The 13244-nt window shown below is 37.9% G+C and overlaps 1 protein-coding gene across 1 annotated transcript in view; it reads left to right on the top strand.

Moving 5' to 3' along the window:
* LOC142382046 (transmembrane protein 132D) overlaps positions 1-13244 on the top strand; it is a 281279-nt gene that overhangs the window by 83195 nt on the left and 184840 nt on the right. Inside the window, exons 2-3 of the mRNA XM_075467490.1 lie at positions 6300-6718; positions 7352-7929. Of these exons, the coding sequence (XP_075323605.1) occupies positions 6300-6718; positions 7352-7929 (997 nt within the window). The remainder of the gene's footprint in view (positions 1-6299; positions 6719-7351; positions 7930-13244) is intronic.

Raw genomic sequence — 13244 nt, 5'->3', positions numbered from 1 at the left:
GATGAAGGCGGATGATTTACAGGAAATGATCAACGGTGACATGTCACCCCATTTTCCTATTAAGTTCCACCTATTGAAAAATCTAAAGACAGAGGAGAAATAAATTGGAGCAACAGAGAGGCTTAAGACCAACCGAAGGGGGAAAAGATTATTGAGAAGTATACAGGAAGAAATTGAGAAAAAGAGGCAAACTGATGGAGCATGAAAGGGGGTATATTGGGTCCAAGCAAGCAAGGTGGGAAGGTGGGGATAGGGGTTAGTGGCAGAGGAAGATGGGTGGTCAGACCATAGCTAGGGAGATGGAACTTTTCTAACCTAGAGACAGGGACATCAATCTAAAAGTGTGAATGTGTGTTTGGAAAGTATTGGGAATTTTCACACAAAAGCATAGAAGCAACTTATGAAGAATCGCAGAGGTAACTTAGTAAAAACAGCAGGCATGTCAGGATCATTTCCAAATAACAGCATATGTGAGCAATTAAACAGAGATTTGTGAGGAGTTTTTAAACCATACTTGTGATTGTTATCTGTTCGCAAAACTGGAAGTGGCTGAAAAATACTTTTCTAAAAATTATTATCAAGTCATTTTAGTGTCATATAGGTAATTATGTTCCTGTGCATAGGGGCTCATCAGGTTTTAAAGTGTTCATTTATTAAGTTTGACTATATTTAAAATGGCAATCAACAACTTTTTGTTGGTCTCAATTATTGCATCCATTATAAGATTACTTGTTGTAGTAGTTTCCGGGGGATTGTGCCTACTTTCATAAAGCAGTTTCACTTTTTGGCATCACATTTCTGAAGCCTACACTTCATGGGGGGGGGCTGAAGCCTAAAACGAGGGGATATTGGGTGAGATGCAGTGTACCCCCTGGACATTCAAATGTTGGAGTTTCCCATTTAAATTTTTAAATGCAGTTTCATTATCGCAAGTAAGGAAAGATACCGCAGGATCATCGTGAGACGAATGGTGTGAGAACTGTTGAAAGGAGCAGAGAAAGGGAGACCACCAAAATAAACCCCATGCTTGTGATGAATGCTCTGCTCAGAAATAGAAACCTCATCCTTCTTTCATCCTCTTCATCCTCCCTTACCCTTTCATGTCTCTTCACCATTTTTTTCTTTCTTTCCTCCATAACTCACACCATCTCGATCTCTGCAACTGTCTCTCTCTTCCCATCTCTTCCCATCTCTCTCTCAGATAGCGTGCCATCTGTGTGATCAATGGTGTTCATTCTTCTCAGAAAATTTTCCCATGATAGATTTTCTTTCCCGGTGCTGTATGTAATGAAAGGGGTAAAAGCAAAGTGATGTTTTAATGTTTTTCATCAAATACTTCAAACATGGGCATTTTAGTGTACGTCGACATTTGGTATAGAAAAGCAGTTGTAGTTTTTTTCCCCAGTTTCAACTACATGCACAGAATACCTTTCTTCAATGGTCCACAGAACCTTCAAGTAACTGTAAAAGCAAAAGAAAAAACAGAACAATGATAGGATTGTCATATTGGGCTAAACTAATGACGCAAACAGGAATATGGAACGGTTGTTTTTTAGATGATGTTTGTCGTACTTTTGGGAAAAGTGAGAGTAACTTTAAACTGACACATTCTTCTTCGGGTAATACCACTGAAGACCAAAGGACTTTTTGGGGAAAAAAAAAAAAAAGCAGTAACTGAAAAAAGGAAAAAGATATAGATTTTATAAGTGAACGTGTTCAAGTTCACATTTCGGCATTTGTTTGTGTAGTGATTTGTTGTTCTTGTAAGCCGCGTCTTACACTAAATTTGTCTAAACACTAAACACATGCACAAACACACACACACATGCAGGCACATAAGGCTGATATGAAAAAATAGCCCTAAAAATGTGTGTGTGTGGGTCTGTGCATGTGTGCCTGTCTCTAATTAAATGTAAAAATGTGAGTCAATATTTAACCAACACAATATCGAGCAACACTGATACCATTGTCACATCTTGGTATCTCTCCTTCTCACTCATACCCATCTGGCTTTGCTCTTGCTGTCTTTCTTCCTGTCCTACACGCTCCAGTGTGTTTTGATTACTGGCTGTATGTGTGTGTGTGTGTTTCTGTACTTGGAAATAGAGCAAGATGGACATTTTTGGGGGGAAGAAAGATCACAGATGGGCCTTGTCAAATCTTTATACATCTGGCTTCATTCCTGTACAAACGTTCCAAACACACACACATTTATATGTTTTGTATGCTTTCTAAATCATGATTCCCTAAATACATATATGAATTTTTTCACTTCTGAGCATGCTGCATACACATACTAATTCATCCATGCACATTCATGTGCACTGGAGTCTACAGACATCCGCACTCAGACACAGACACATAGAAGTACTGTGCAGCAGGACACAGTGGGTTTGGACTCCTGTTGTGTTTAATGGTTGCCAAAATGATGATGCCAGAGAATGTGGACCATGCCAAGTTTAATGGCAGCCAAAGGCATACCAGTGTAAGGATGACAAAGGGCCAACCTTACTTGTAGTAGAGCGCCTCCTATGGAGCCAAGATTGGTCTGACTGGCTGAGAATATTTTTTTCTTTACAGTAGTGATCTCAGAAGATCTCAGAACAGAGAGATCTATGTGCTTTGTCATTTAGGTTAAATGTTTTGTTGCCCATAAATTGCTGCAACTGTGACAGATTCGTGGTGATAGGAGCAACAAGGATGAATGTGATAATGAAATATGACTCAGATTTTGTGTAAAAATTATGATTATGACTGAAAACTGACACGAAAAAGAAACCGGCTCAAATCAGATTAAATGGGTCTTTTTAAAAAAACAATCTTTTCCTGAATGAGAAAGCTGTGCGTGTGTGTGTGCGTGTGTGTGTGTCAGCTGCTCAAGGTCCCTGTCCGGGATGGGGACATATGCTTCATAAGACTCCTGTGGACACACATGCAGGCACCTCAAGGACACCCACAATGATAGAAAAGAAAAAAAGAGAAAAACCTGTAACATCCAAAAGCTAATGTGCTGCTGTGCTCTGGCCACATGATCTGGATTCAAGCTGCATCTGAAAATTTACTACAACAGGCTTCCATTCTTACAGACATACAGTACATCTGCTTTCAATGACTTCTAAAAGTTTGTCTCTAAAAATCATTGTGATTTTATTTTCATAGACTGGATTACATTAAATGAAATTAAATAATGGATTAAGCAAAAGATGCTGCATATCGTAGCTTAGCATACTCAAAAGAAATTCAGATTCACTCTTGGTCCCTTTCACTAAGTACACTACATCCATCCATTGAAATGATCTTACTGACCATTTGGTGTCATTTGTGGTGACGTATTTGCAGTCATCCTGTGTAACACAGAAATGCCACCATCCACAGTATGTCAAACTGCTGTCTTTGTGCACATCTATGCAGATATTTTGCCATCTTTTTCTCTTTCTATCACTTTTTGTTGTTTTCCTCTTCCTCCTCCTCGTCACACTTCCTTCCTTTACTGTGTTGCTTTCTTACCGTCTTCTGTTCCCTCTGCTTGGCTTTCTCCCTTTAAACATATCCCTATGTGCCCACGCACCATAACCAAACCAGCCTGCTGATTCATTTTACACTGAGGTATCATTTTATTTCTCTGCTCTCATTTTTTGTGTAGTCGCCTCAGTATGACTTGCCCTAAACAGCGCTATGCTGTCCCACCCTCATTATATTTTCACACTCGACTTCCCTAGGAAACAAAGATACACACAAACATACTTTTCCACACAAGCTTACTGCTGTATGTGTGCATTTTCTTTGTTTCAGCATGATTTCAGTTGCAATCCCTCTGTGTGCTTATTGTTTAGGAAGATGCAATATTTTAGGCCTAATGATATTTTTACAGTGCCTACTCTCTCACACATTTCAACACAAGCCACTCCACACATTACATAGGTGTATCGTTTGTAAAAACTTGGTGTGGGCCCTGTTACAGGATTTTTTGTTTGTTTGTTTGTTTTTCAAAGGAGGTTGTAACTACTATAACTACCATAGGCAATTACCATATACAGACAAAGCCCTCGTACAACCCCTATTTAAAGAATCTGAACTTTTAAATTATATTGATGTACATAGTTGCTCAATTTATGAATGGTTTTACTGAAATTAACCATTGTTAGCTAAATTAATCAGACTTAACTTTTTTCTTTGCTTTGGGTAAACATCCATATTATTTCATCCATGGACAGAATACATAAGAGCCAGGGTAAATGCTAACTTTTTTCAAGCTCTAAAAGAGTTGCGTTTCCTTATCTTCAACTCTCCCACAACGGTATTAAAACACGATGATGAAAAAAATAAAAACATTTTTTGCATGTTTTTTTTTTTTAAATGCTGTTAAATTAACTCACCAAATGGTTACAGTTAGAGTAAAAGTACAGAAAAATGTGTCATCCTTTCTCAATACAATGGGTGACACACAAATCTACATAAATTACTGTGCCTGAGTATTTCTGCCTGGAAACTGCTTCATATCAACAACGGTTGGTCTGCATAAATAACAAAACCTAAGCAGTAAATTCCTGTCATCGTATGGGGTGAGATTTGTCCGCAGCTTATTTAACATGGCTAACATAGTGTTAGCTGTTGACATTGTGTGGCCTAATAAAACTTAGAAGGTAAAATCAATGCAGAGCCAACTTCGTAGCAATGTACCCACTATTGTTAACTGAAACAGTATTTTCCTGTAACGTTACACTTGCATGTTGCAGTGATGCTAACAGCAGAAACTGTTGCTCACTGCTTTGCTCAAATATAACGCCTCTATGAAAAAAATCTATAGAATGTATTAGGCTTTATTTCTATCAAGCTTGCTCAAAATGCTAATAAAAATCCATTGTTTCAGTCATTTCACAGTACGCCAGTCACTATCACTATGGCATAGTTTGGTTAAAAACCATGAGCCGTATGCTCCACACCTAGTGAAGAGAAATATATCAATTTTAAGGCTAATGTTGTTTATTAGCACTATATTTTACAGAGTGAATGGAGTAATACTCAAACGCAATACAATTCTGATGTCAACTACGTGGACATCCTATACAATTCCCCCTACTTTTTCTTCTTCAGAATTAGTTTAAACATGTACTGTACACCAACAGTACAAGTTCTATCGCATAATTTAGTTTTATATTGTTTAAGCGAAGAGTTTATGAGCCATTTTATGGGTTTGAAAAAACTTTGAAATCTTTCATCTAAATTAGACGCGTTTTGGGGAGTTAAAGGCCAGAAGTGGGGCTTTACATATTCATAAATAGATTTTCTCATTAAATGTGAAATAAACAAAACTTTCAAACATTTACAACAGTGTGTGTATGCTGGATAATGGTAAAAAGCTAACAGAATTAGCTTTCTGGGCATTAAGCACTTGAATCACTGGCATTAAAGAGTCTATCTTTCTGTGAATTCTACTAAAGCATAATGCGATTAATTGCAGCTCACGTTGGCATTTAGCCAACATTCAAAGAGGTTCAAATAACTGATTTTTGAACTGAGTTCTGTGGTTTAGTGCCTTTCACAGTACAATGCCGACAAGCAGATGGAGGATGGAGATTAGTTATTCTAACTCCCTCCAAACACACCATTGGAACACCATGTCCTCTTTGGAAATGAGATACTACCCCAACACCCCAATAATCCTTGGCTCCAAATTCCCAGTGTTTGTGGGAAGTCTGGTAAATACATTGGGAAATGGGTGAAATTTGAGTGCCAAGGAGCAATTTAACATTTTTGATGTAATGTTTTTTGAACAGGTGTATAAAGAAAAAAAAAGAAAAAGATGCAATGATATAAGCTGTGGTACTGAGTCAATCACTTGAGCTTGGTTTGGTTTGCTTGGCAATCACTTGATGTTTTTATTCCCATCTCTCTATGAAGAGAGAGTGCCAAGAAACACCATGTAATATGGTTTGTGTCAGTGGGTGGCAATGCATGTGTGAATTTATGTAGAAAAGCTGATTGATGTTTGCATGTGTTTACATCAGTGTGTGAGCACAATAAAGATGTATTTCACAGGTCAGTGAGCCTCAGTTTATGTGGTGTTTGTTTTAGTAAATCATTTGCGACAGTGAAATTAAATTACACTGTTTTACAGCATTACAAGTTTTAGACAAGCATCGCATTTTCATATAATCACAATGCAGTTAATCTTTTTCTTTTTCTTCTCCACCCACATCTATATTTCTCTATCATCTTTTTTATTTCAACCACTACTTTTTCTTCTTTGCATTCTTTTTCTTATTTCCTGCTTTCCTCTCTTATTTATCTGTCCACAGTGTCAGAGAGCCCAACAGGAGCAGCAGGAGGTGGACTAGGTGGAGGGCCAGACTCATCTCAGCCCCGTTTCTCCTCCTCCCTTCCCACTTACTTGCCTGTCCAATGCCAGCTAAATGGGGCTGACTCCGCCTTCTTCCTTCGGGAAGCCAATCAGGAGGTCATGCGTAACGGCAGCCTATCATCACGGACTGAGCCGTTCTTTCTCCACCAGCTAGAACTGGGTATAGCTGCGCCACAGCCCCTGCCAAGTGTCAATTGCAGTTATGGAAATCTGAGCATCGAGCGCCCAATCCCTGTGGAGCTCCTTCAAGGTCCTCCACCACATCTGCTGCTCTCGACCAACCAGGTGACGCTAAACTGGAGGGTTAAAGGTCAAGTGGTGGTGCCCAGAGTGGGGTCAACAAGACCATGGATACAGGTACAAGAATTTTCATGTTTAGCTTTAAATATGCATTGACTATTAACTCATATTTCACAACATTTAATAAGTTTTTCACAAACTCATCAATCCATGAAGGATGATCAAACCAATTGGCAATTTGTTTGTCTACTAACTGTAATATTCATTTTTTAAAAATTGATATTGACAATTTATGGCGTCTCAGTGAGTATAAAAAAACTTTTGTTCAATTAATTTACTGAAGAAAAATGCACCTGCCTTTGGTGTGACATTATTCATTCTTCTCTTACCTCAGACATTAAGCAAAGATTATTTAGTGAACATCTTTACTGTTAACTATTTTTAACCAAAAACTGCCGTCTTTAGCCTAAAAAAGGTGAGAGCAGTGGAAGTGAACCAAAACAATAAAGTTGAAATAAAAAACAAACAACATGTAGAAATTAAGCTTGGGTTTTTACTTTGAGCAATACCATGAAATACAAAATGCATAAACAATAATCTTTTGTTTTTATACATGGAAGAATAATTGTTTTTGTCTCATTATAATGCAAGATGTTCATCTATCTTTTGCACCTTTTTTTCTTTCTTTCTTTCTGTTTTGCTGTCTAAATCTACCAGTTATGACTTTGTGTGTATCTAATGTCTCTTTAGGTACTGTTTTACCTGATAGGAAAGCGTTGGGATGAGCCTGACTCACCTGCTCCATCCCTCCTCCCATGTGTCAGAGCCTTGGCAGTCCGTGACACCAGTGAAGCAGCACCCTCGGCAGGCTGCCGTCTCATGGGACCATCTGGCATCTGTGTCGTCCGTCTGGAGATTCCCCCAGCTTGGTTTACACCACTACAAGTGAGAAAAAGACCTTCCGAAGTGACTCTACCATCAGTGGATGTGTATTACTCAATTATACCAGTGGAAAGGGCCGGTCAAGAGTGTCCCTCAATTGTCTATGAGCCATGGAGAGCTTCGAGTGCAAATGTTGGGCCTCTTGGAGGCCTTGGCTTGGGCCTTGCAGGACAGTGGAGCTCCTTAGAGGATGGAGGTCTTCAGGACATACTGAAAGCTGGTTCTGTGGAGATGAGCATGGGCCCGGTGTCTGCCAAAGGAGAAAGATTGCAATTAGATCGAAATTTGGAGGTTCTTGTGCCACCCAGCCCAGTCCGGCTTGGCAAGACAGTGGCATTTGGCATCTACATGAAGTCTGATTCAAACATGGAACAGTTTACATTGAGGTAGGAACACAAATACTGTCAAAGAATTTCTGGGTCTCGGTTTTGTTTAGCATTCTGGTCTCTTTTTTTTTAATCACATTATGTTTTTCAGTTATTCTCTGGTTCTTTTTGCCATCGTCTCCGTTTATTCCTATCCTCCCGATTCATGCTCTCATCTCTCAACTCTACCGACTCCTGGGGTTGAGGGCTGTCACCTTTGTGTGCTTCGCCTCTTTGAGGACCCAGCAGTGGGAATAACAACTTCATCAATCTTCATGATTGATCTAGACTAAACAAAACAGAAAATGAAAAGTAGAAGAAGGAAAAGGTGACTGGGATATATTTAAGATTATGGAGACATAGAGAAAAATGAAAGACATGGGATAAAATTCGAGAGGATCTGGGTTACAGTGAATGGATGGGTGGTACCCTTAATGAGTCTCAGGTGTGCTTTAAGTGGACTTTAAGAGTTTTTTGACAGAGGAAGAATGTCTGCATAGCGTCTATCCTCAAAAATGTCTCTATTTCTTGGGTGACTATAAGTTCACAATCACAGATCTAGAGTAAGCTTGCATATCTTATTCCATCTTCTCATCATCATTTCACTGACTTCAGGGATTTCAGGCAGACAAATGACAGATGCGCAAATTCATCTTTCTATCCAGCAAACATCCCAGCACAACACTGCGGCTGGAGATAGCATAGCTGTAACAATTTACTCCTATGAGGTTAGATCTGCTGAAAATATTAGAAAGTAACTTTTGAGGTTTTTGTCTTCGTTGTTTTACTCACATTCAGATATTGAAACACAATGAACTCTTTTTTTTTCAGATATCTTGCACATGATGTCATTTATCAATTATTTTGCTTGGTACAGCTTCATGCGTGTCTTGACAGTAAAACCATACATTTGAACTATGTGGATGTGAAGCCTCTGTATAGTTTCTGGCATAGGTATTTAATTTTTTTTAACTTAATAAATAACACAAGGTAAATGAAGATTAGTACATGTCAAACTCAAAAAATATTGGGAATGCTCAGCAGAACTGATGATTTGTACAATAGTTAATGGTAACCTGAAGGACTGTTTTTAATGGTGAGAACAGTTTGGGAAATGTAGCTTTAAACTTTCATCATAATTATTGTACAATCATTGTCCAAAAAGTGTTGGACTATCTTTTTTAGTTATTACTTTTTACAGAAGGTCTAATAACATGCAGTCAGCATTGGGCAATGTTTATAAAAGTAATGCTTTACAATGCATCACTAATGTGAGTTACTCATTACATTACACCTACATTTGATACCATCGGCTATTACTATTAATATTGTTATTTTTTTTAGAGTAACAAAATAATTGATAACCTGAATTAACTGATATTTTTAGAAGCAGGCAGTACAAGTTTCTAATCTTTCAGACTTATGATACATTTTCAAAAAGGGCACATTTTAACTTCCATGATGGAAATCTTTTACCATGATGAAAACTCCTTTTGGCACAGAACCGCCATCATAGCGACTTATGGTATACAAGGTGAGCCGTGCAATGCACAAAAAGACCATTACATGGGCGTGAGCTTGACCAAATCAGCTTGGATCCAGTCAACTGATATTAGCACTGTTTCATTTGATCTTTTTAATCAATTAATTTAGTTTTATTTATGCGATGACCATCTTTGAAAGTTATGGTCAAACAGCAACGTGGGCATATAAAATATATTTTTGCTGAGAGGAAACATTTCATTTAAAGGGAGGATATGCTGTGACTTTATATACTAATGTGTAGCTGGTTCCAATAAGACCCTAATTGTGCTTAATCGAAGTAAAAAGAAAAGAACGCAGCCCACAATAGTGTCACTAAACATTTACTTGCGGGGCTAATTTGCAAAAGAAGCATAGCCATAGCAGTTCAAAAGGTTTTGAGTCATGGAGCTTTGATTAAACACTGAATGATTACGAATTGTTGTCACATTCCTTACTTTAACACCAACCTGAATTAGTTTTCGATCCGACTTACTGTTTTAAATAGAGTGAATAGACCTCACAACTGTGTGATGAAATCCCTTCTGAGATTAACCATGGTTTTATAGAACCCTCGAAAAACTACTTAAAAAACTTATTCCTGTTAAATATACTTTCAATGCATAACATGACATCTTCCAGCTCCTAATTCTTTCATATTAAATGCATGGACTTCATTTCTCATGACTTTTCTCCCTGTGACAGAGAAATTTCTTCCCCTCTGCATCCATCCCTCACTTTATGCTCCAGAAGTGAGGAGAGAGAAGAGCTGTCTGGTAGGGCTTAGAGTGAGAAAACTTAAGTTCTCTTAAGTGGCAGGACTTCTGAGTGCTGCACTTTCACATGTGGCACACAGTTTGACATTGCTGACAACTAACAATATGGCACAGAGGATTTCTCATATGGCAGCTCCGGCTCTATCGTCGTGGCGTCTCATTTGTATCATTTCACACTTACATCCGCAGTGGCAGCAGCTAAGATGCTGGGAGTAGATTTGAGGAAGGGGAAGTGAAAGAGACAGGTTAGCATAATTAAAGGCACCTCATGTGACAGCGGTACATTTCCAGTCACATAATTACCGTTGGTGATAATTTGATTCTGTATTGCTGAGCAGTAGGAAACACTTTCCGTGGGAGATGATTGTCATCAATACTGATCTGAATACAAGTAGAACAATCAGTGCGTATTTATTGTATTCATTATTGTGATAAAGTTATTTTTTAGCATTAAGGTCTTAGCAAATTGGCTCATGTTTTCTAATATCTTTGTTAAAGATAAAAACATATCATTATGAGAAGGACCTTATATGTTTTTCTTTAACAATAAACTTAGAAAAAAAGGAGGTGTGGTTTGATTTTGCTGTTACTTTAGCCACTGAGCACTGACATTAGATCCTGCACATACCTTTTCTCTCTACTATATATACACATGCTTCATCCACATACATTAATGTGGACCCTACACATGCTTGTCTGCTTTACATAAAAAGGGTTGTTGAAGGATGAGTTGTCCTCGTTTGTTGCCCTATAGACACTTCTTAATTGTACCGTATCACTGGCATGTTTGTATGTATACATATTGTGTCAGACGCAACTACACGCCTGTGCAGAAAGTCCAGTATAAAAAACAGTATTTGTTTGTCTTGCCTGCAACTCTTGCCCTCTGCCCGAGCATACACTCTGATGGATAATCTCCCATGTAGGAACACAGTCAGACATGTAATAAGGCTTAAGTGGATCTCATTCGTGCGTGTGAGTGTGTGCATCTGCGTATTTATGCGTGTGACACATAATAAGCCTTAAGTGTGCTCCATTACTCTGAGGTGATGTGATTATGATAAACTGCTGAAGAGATGGGGCGACACGGAGAGAGGACGAAAGAGAGAGAGAGGGACAAAGGGCGAGAGGAAAGAAGGGTGAGGAAATGAATAAGGGAAAATATTTTACAAGATCCACGCCTTAACAAAGAAAGATTGATAAATACGAGATGAGAAAAGCTACCTTCACAACTCTAGCGGAAGAAAAGCAAACATAAGATGTGTGGACAGTTAACATAAACAGGACAAATTTGATCAAGTGGGCATTGTTTTGTATCACTTGCCACTGGACTTCCACATAATCATGCATGCTTGATGCTGAGACTACTTGTCTGTAGAAACCTAAAACTATAGTTGTACATAGTGGAGACATCAGATACTGATTAGATTGTTTTTTCTTTCAGAGTTACATTTTGAGTGACAGCTTTGGTTGTTTTATATATTGAGGTTTATTTATCTAAATCACATTTAGGCAAGCATTGACGTCACCAGATCCATCTCTATCAATGCTGAACTTAATCTATCCAGTTTTATATGCCTTTGAACCAAAAACTGCATCATCTTTACAATGTTACTTCCTCCTTTCATATGAATTCATATGAAAATAATGAAAATAATAAAACATAAAAATATGCAGATTTAGTGTACTATATTGTACTATTATTTAATAGACAAAATCATCAACCTTCAACCTAATTATTTAAAGACCTTCAAGTATTTAAATCTTTTATAGCAGTCTGATCATTAGTGGAAATATTTGAATGCATTTTAACTCCTACTTTGACTCTCCTACTCCATATTTATGTGACAAACATCCCCAAAAAAATGATAGACGTGCACATGTTTTCACTCTGAACACAAACTTGGATATCAATAAAACCTTTTTCACTTCGGTCTACTTACTTTGTGTCTCTTCCAAAATACAGTTTCTTGGTAATGGAAAAGAGGGAAAAACCTGATGATGAATAGATATTCCACGCATAGGTGAACAAGAGTTAAATATATTTAGTACAAAATGCAAATATAAAAAATCTTCTCTTGCTATAGAAGCTTTATGCTTCGAATGTATGACTAATTTGGCATTTCAGCATTTTTCAACATTAGGAATGTTGACAGAGTGAGGGTCAAAGTGATTAGTATCTCCCTCATTAAAGAGCTGTCATGTTGAACTGTGCTGTGGTTGTTTGGTTAGATGATTAGTGATGAGGAGATAATTGCTATTCATGTGTGAGTAGTATATAAAGATAGATTTAAATAATGATTATTTAAAGGAAACTTTAACTATCTGTTTGTGTTTAGGTTTTATTTATCCTCTCTCACGAGTGCATGCACTCCGCCTTTAATCTGGTGGCAAAGTGGTCTGGTCACTTTTACATGGTCATACCTGCAGTCACATTAAGTCCGACTTATAAACGTTACCAAATCACTTTTAAGACGGAGGAATACAGAATAGATGTAGACATACAGAAGGTTACAATGTATTGATGTGATACATTTTTTCGTATAGTATTCCTACCAATCACAGATGCCTGAAAAGTAACACTCAGCCGGGTTACATGCACATTTTATTTGATTATAGTCGCAGCTCGACTCGGCCATTTATTAGGCCCTCTGTCCCTGTATTGGCTGTATTAATAAACACTTACAATTTACTGTTTTGACAGACAGGCAAAAGGATTAAACTTTGGAGGATCTGCAGATTACCCATCTGACCCATTTGAGTTGAGTTGAGCGTATAAAGTCAGAAGTAATTTGATCACCGACTGCACTATCTGGATGTGTTGGTCTGGGTTTAAAAGGCTCAGTTTAATTTTCGATTTCAGTTGGACTAACACGTTTACATGCGTTTTCAGTCCATCTCTCTTTTTTTCTTCTGGCGTCATGCAAACATTCTTGCTTAAAAGTTTCAGTGTAGCCCTACAGGTAATTCAGAAATGATTTGACTGCAAAAAGGAGGTCTACTGGCTAACACAAGTAAAATCATTTTGAAAAAGTCTTT

This window comes from Odontesthes bonariensis, chromosome 6, assembly GCF_027942865.1.
Source record: "Odontesthes bonariensis isolate fOdoBon6 chromosome 6, fOdoBon6.hap1, whole genome shotgun sequence".
Lineage (NCBI taxonomy): Eukaryota > Metazoa > Chordata > Actinopteri > Atheriniformes > Atherinopsidae > Odontesthes > Odontesthes bonariensis.
This window is presented reverse-complemented; position numbering and strand designations above follow the sequence as displayed.